This window comes from Microtus ochrogaster, linkage group LG4 (genome assembly GCF_000317375.1).
Source record: "Microtus ochrogaster isolate Prairie Vole_2 linkage group LG4, MicOch1.0, whole genome shotgun sequence".
NCBI lineage: Eukaryota > Metazoa > Chordata > Mammalia > Rodentia > Cricetidae > Microtus > Microtus ochrogaster.
Genome location: NC_022030.1, coordinates 59,703,886 through 59,709,885, shown reverse-complemented (window position 1 = coordinate 59,709,885; position 6,000 = coordinate 59,703,886). Strand labels below are relative to the sequence as shown.

The 6,000-nt window shown below is 47.0% G+C and overlaps 1 protein-coding gene across 5 annotated transcripts in view; it reads right to left on the bottom strand.

Annotated features, from left to right (window-relative positions):
- The window catches only part of Hdac4 (histone deacetylase 4), a 229,740-nt gene that overhangs the window by 83,858 nt on the left and 139,882 nt on the right, over window positions 1-6,000 (bottom strand). For 4 of the 5 annotated variants that reach the window (XM_013351744.2, XM_013351743.2, XM_005361679.3 and 1 more), the window contains exon 4: window positions 524-674. In XM_013351744.2, coding sequence (XP_013207198.2) covers window positions 524-674 — 151 coding nt within the window. The remainder of the gene's footprint in view (window positions 1-523; window positions 675-6,000) is intronic. The other variant, XM_026786156.1, reaches the window with a different exon arrangement.

Here is a 6,000-nt window from a genome sequence, read left to right as displayed (position 1 = left end):
AGAGAAAACAAGGTTCTGAATAAACTGCCTGCAAGAAGAGCTCCGGTGTTGCGTCTTCCTTGCTCGTCGAGGCGGGCGTGACAGCCACACATGAATTGCACCCTCATCTACAAGTCCACCTATAGGCTGACAACTATTTCAGGGACACTTAGAAAATGTATCCAACGAAAACATAGGGAAGACCTCAGAGTTGGAAGGCAATATTTACAGCTTTAATATTCTGTGCATCTGCAAAAGGTTCTGCCAAGTAGTCTCAAGATGCCTGAGTCAACATGGGAGCCCTGGAATGCCCCTGAACTGAGGCTGATACTGAGTCCTTCCTGACACCTGGATAAAGTCAAAAGCAAGGTCTTTATGCCTTTATGCCCAATGAGAGTGACCCAAAATAATCACACGGAAGACACTGATGCCTCCTACATGGGGTGACAAGCCCCCCAGAGCTGCCTGGGGCAGCAGCACAGGCAACAGAGGCAGTGCTCAGGTGGGGGCGCCCTGAGTCCTCACTGTGCCCACCAGCACTCACTCTCTTTGCCCTTCTCCTTGTTCTTGAGCTGCTGCAGCTTCTGCTCACGGTGCTGCTTCTCCAGCTCCTGCTCCTGCCGGTGCCGCTCCAGTTTCCGCTGGTGCTCCAGCAGTTCCTGCTGGTGCTTCATGGCCAGCATTTCCTGCTGCTGCTGCAGGCAGAGGAGGACAGAGGTCAGAGTCCTGGAGACCCACGGACACCCAGGAACCAGCCCACCACTCCCTGACTAGGGTTCCCAAGGTGCCACTTGGCCTACCTGCCCATTCATCTAAGGTGGCTAGAGGAGGACAGGTTGCCAAAGCCTAAAATTCCTCTTCCCCTTTAAGGGCAAGATTCACAGAACAGCCTTGGATCTGTGCATAGTACTCAGGAGGAGTAGGTGACCTTGTTGAGTATAAATGCTCTTTGAGTATATCCCCAGAGAGCTGAAATAGTGAAGGAGTTCGTACAACTGCTAGGCATTTTATTAGACATGGAAGAATTCTGAAATTCTACCTTAGGGGTTCCACCAAGACAACACATTAAGAATATGCCTGGAACACACATGGCAGGCCCAGATCTAGGGTAGGAAAGACCACTGTGACATGACAAAGATAAGAAGCTGGTGTGGGAGCAGAGAGTCGGGGAGGAAAGTGAAGGACACTCTAAGATATGCATTACCTACCCACATGGAAATGTACTTCATAGCACACCTAAGGTCTCAGCATCTTTATATAAACATTGGAGATTCAAAATATGACATGAAATATTCAAAATATGGCATGAAAATGCAAGGTCCATATGAGAAATAGTTAAATACAGAAGGTAAAGAAGAGAGACTGCAGGATTTGTGATACATAGATAAGCTATAGGTGAATACATACTGTCATCAATTCAGAAGACTGTAGCAACCTGCTAACTACAGAGGCCATGGCACAAAGAAAGTAAGGATTCTTAGACATGGTCAAAAAAGAATGGGAAAGATGTTCTATCTGGAATTCACCAAGGCCAGCTGGCCTGGGTCTGAAAAAAGCATGGGATAAAACCGGACTTGCTGAACATAGTGGACAATGAGGACTACTGAGAACTCAAGAACAATGGCAATGGGTTTTTGATCCTACTGCACGTACTGGCTGTGGGGGAGCCTAGGCAGTTTGGATGTTCACCTTACTAGACCTGAATGGAGGTGGGCGGTCCTTGGACTTCCCACAGGTCAGGGAACCCTGATTGCTCTTCAAGCTGATGAGGGAGAGGGACTTGATCGGGGGAAGGGGGGGGGAGGGAAATGGGAGGCGATGGTGGGGAGGAGGCAGAAATCCTTAATAAAAATAAATAAATAAACAAAAAAAAGGGAAAAATGCTTGCCCCTACCAATCAAATCCCTGTCATTGTACTGCAAAAGGTAAACAAGAACCCTGCCTCCCGCCTGAGCATGTAGCCTCTCAGGGTCTCTTACTTCAGCAGGGCCATTGGCTCCTCTTCCCTTGGCCTAAGAACTGTTTCTAGCTCTCATTGCATTAGTGGGTGGACACCCTGTAGGCATGGTACTTTTATGGTGTTGCTCCCTCATGGAAAGAAGAGTGGCAGGGAGCGGTGATCAAGAAATTGGCAACCAGGTGGCCCGTGGGGGAAAAAAAAATCTGGCACCCTTTGTGCAGTATGGAGACAGTGCAGAACAGGACATCCAGCCACTCAAGATTGTGCAGGCCACCGCACAGAATACAGCCATGACAGGAAACCAACCAGTGCTTGGGACCTTTGGAGTACTTTTCACTTAGAGCCCAGGAGGAGCTTGTGATGCTAATCTGCTAAATTTGCTTGCCAATTTGACTACATCTAGAAGCAACTGAAATCCTAAGCTGTTGGGCCTTTCTGTGAAGAATCTTCTTCCTTTTCTTTTTTGAAACAGGAGACATAGTCCTGGCTGTCCTGGAACTCACAATATAGACCAGGCTGACCTAGAACTCAGACACTTCCTTCTCCAGAGAGTTGGGTTTAAAGGTGTGCACCAACATGCCTGGCTTTGTGAAGGATTTCCTAATCAGATTATTTGAAGCAAAAAGACCCACCCTTAGCGTGGCAGCCCACACTAGGAGATGGAAGAAGGAAACTTTGCTTTTGCCTGCTTGTTGTCACTCTCACAGCAAGTTCATCTGTCCTGCTGCTGACACATTCACTTCTTAGGTATTAGAACCTACTTCTTTGGGATTCTAACTTGAACTGAAAACCAGGAATCCTCCAGGACTTCTGTGCCAGTCTGGGCTTGCTGAGACATTCAGACCTACAAACTGAACAACTACTGCTTTCTTGAACTTTCATTTTGAGGGTACCAGACCACAGTCTGCAAGACAATCTACTAGCCCCCCCCCCTTAAAAAACATATCTAGTGTATATCTAGTGTATCAGCCCTGTTCCTTTAGAGATCCCTGACTAAGAGAGAGCAGTTCAAAGGAGGAAATTGAGGTGAAGGTTTTGTCACCTAAGCAGGGTTTTGATGATGCCCACATGGGCAAACAGCTAGGCCTTCAACCTGTGCATATGAACTAGCACACAAAATGTGTGCGGGTGTGCTTTCAGTGCACGTGTGAAGATGGCTGCCCTTCATGGATGCTGCCTCTCGTGGTTTCCAGCAAGGCTTTATGGAAAAACAGACAGGGTGTACCCAAGACATGTCCAAAATGGTATTAGGTAACTACTCAAAAGAGGAACCTGGCCAGCATTCAGGCACTGCAGGCAGTGCTGTGTGTACCATGCCAGCTCCAGGGAGTCACCTGGGGAATCCTCCCCAATCTAGGAGGAAGCCAGAAGGTTAGCCCACCCACAGTTAACCTAATATATACCTCTCAAAGTCCATGCTTCCAAAAGTGTCCAAGCTGCACAGAGGCTTAGACTGTATCCTTCTCTAGCCACAGGCCTTGCAGCTCAGTGGTTGGATTTCCATGTGAAGTTCAAGTCACGTCACATCAAGAATGTGATGGAAAAGAGATAGCAATTGCATAATTTTATAAGGTGAACATTCTTTATCCACTTCAACAATCAAGCCTGTGCATCCCAGACATGGAATACAGGCACTGAGCCACTGAAATTACTTTTAGTGAAACCTAAGAACTTCATGAGCAAAACAAACAGGACCACCAGCTTACTCATGCCACATGCATAATACAGGATGTGCTAGGCACTACCCTGTGGGTCTAGACTGGGAGAGCCAGGAAATTCTCAGGTTGATATATCTACTACAGGGGCTGAGGCTAGCCCTAGACCTTAGAACACAGACAGCAGTTCTGTCCTCACCTGTGCTATGTCTCCACAATCTGCAGAGCAGGTATCCCTGACCTTACTTCCCTGTTGCTATGGAAGCAGCCTGACACTAGAGCCTCACAGAACTTCTTAGAGCTGGTCCAGTTGCAACTTTAGTCACCTGCAGGAGCCCCATACTCCCTGTCTGAGGGGATTTGCAAGGGTTCTCGTTAGAAAACCAGCTATATTTATAATAAACATGTTCACTAAGAATATTCATAGGGCAACAGTTATTTGTAGTTAGGAGAGGGGGACAGGCACTCCCACAATAGCTCAGGAAAGGGAATGGGAAAACATTGGAAAACTGTCCAGGCAGGGGTGGGCCTGCTCAGAGTACCTTTTCTACAGAAAGGCCACTTGCAGAAGGCCTCATATTGTGTCCAGCACAGTATGAGTACAGGAGGAGCCAGCTGAGGGTCAGCAGGTCAGACTGTTGGCTCTCTGGTTTATATTTCCAACAGTCACCAAAATGGTGTTCTGAGAGACAGCATGCTTCTGAAGGCTGTGAGGGGGTACAGCAGGAAGGAGAAATGGGCAGACCAGCTGCCTGGCTTGACTGGCCTGCCTTTTGCTAGCTGCCTTCTCCATGCTTTCACTGGGCTGCAGGATTGCTCCACAATGAAGATCAACTGACTAGGGGCTGAGACAACACTCTAAAGGTCTGGTGTGAGGGTGGTAACTGTACTTCGCCGTCTTTACCTTGAGTCTGATTTTGAAAGACATCCCCCAAAGCAAATGTATCTTACAAGATAGATAAGTGTCACCCTGAAGTCAAGAGAAAGATGTCAGGGAGACACAACCTAGCTGGATGGATGGGATGAGAGACCAAACCCAAGAGATTTACAGTCTCAAAATAATATCTTAAGTTAGCCATCTTTGTTGCTAGCAAACAGTATGGATAGGTCTAACACTACTTGGGATCTAGGTTTCTTCTGGCCATTTGTACCGAGAACTGAACCCAGTTCCAGGACTTAGAAAATAACTTCAGAAGAGTGACATTTTCCTATTCTTTATAGGAAAATCAAATTACAATACTGTACACCAAAAGTAAAGGCATGGAGATTAAGCAATATCCTCTATTAGCTTCATTCCAAGAGATTGCACCCAATCATTTTGGGGGAACACCATGGACTATAGGGCTGCCAAAATAACATCTGCAAATAAGGAAGTTTGGAGAGTGCTTAAAGGTGGAATGGCACCTACAAGCTGTCACGAGACAACTGGTGTCAGTTGCTACCTGCTTTAATTAGCTTCAGAAAGCAAACATGGTGGCATTTTAAAAATAACTGCATAATTAAGTTTACAATCATCCATTCCAAAAAAAAGCCCCATATACCTAGCCTTGTTCAGAGTCACCAAACTTGGGAGCGAGTGGGCCACTGCTAAACAGACTCACAGTACTCTTCCTTGGAACCAAGAGGGAGGTGAGTTTCCCGCTACAGTCACAAAGACACACAAACCTGAAATTCATGAGACACAGAAGTCCAGGAAAACTGTATCACAGTAAAGATTCTAGAAGACACCCCACAGCCACAATGCTGGCCCCGTGGGAGTGTCACAACTTCAGACGACTGAGATGTTCTGCACTTGACAGTCACATAGCCAGGGCAGAATGGACTAACCACATCTGTGCTCTTCAGTCCAGCACAGTTGGGACACTCTTCACAGTGACCCTCTGCACCTTAGGACCCTTCGATCTTAACTTTTCTCCTGATCACACACAATAATCTGTCACAAGGCACTCCTTCCTCAGCTCCCCAAGGCAGGGCCTGAACTGTCCAGGGAGAAGGCTGACATACATGTAGACACCACTGGAGTGTAGAACTCAGTCTATAATAGGCCTTCTGGAAGTGCTGATTTTACAGTGGGTAAAACCTCGTTGTCTGCACTTAATAACTCACCACCATGACCATGGCAGGGGGAGAATTGCTAAGAAGAGATCTTGGGCAGATTCAAACATCAATGAAACAGTTTAAAATAAGAAACCACGGTGTGGTGGTTTGAATGAGAATGGCCCATAGGCTCATATATTTGAATGCCTGGTCTCCAGTAGAGCTGTTTGAGAAGGATGAGAAAGTCTGCCACGAGGGGCCGGCTTTGCGGTTTCAAAACCCCATACCATTCTCAGTTAGCTCTTTCTGCCTTGTAGATGTACCTCAAGATGTGCCTTCTCGGAGCTGCTCCAATGCTATGCCTGCCTG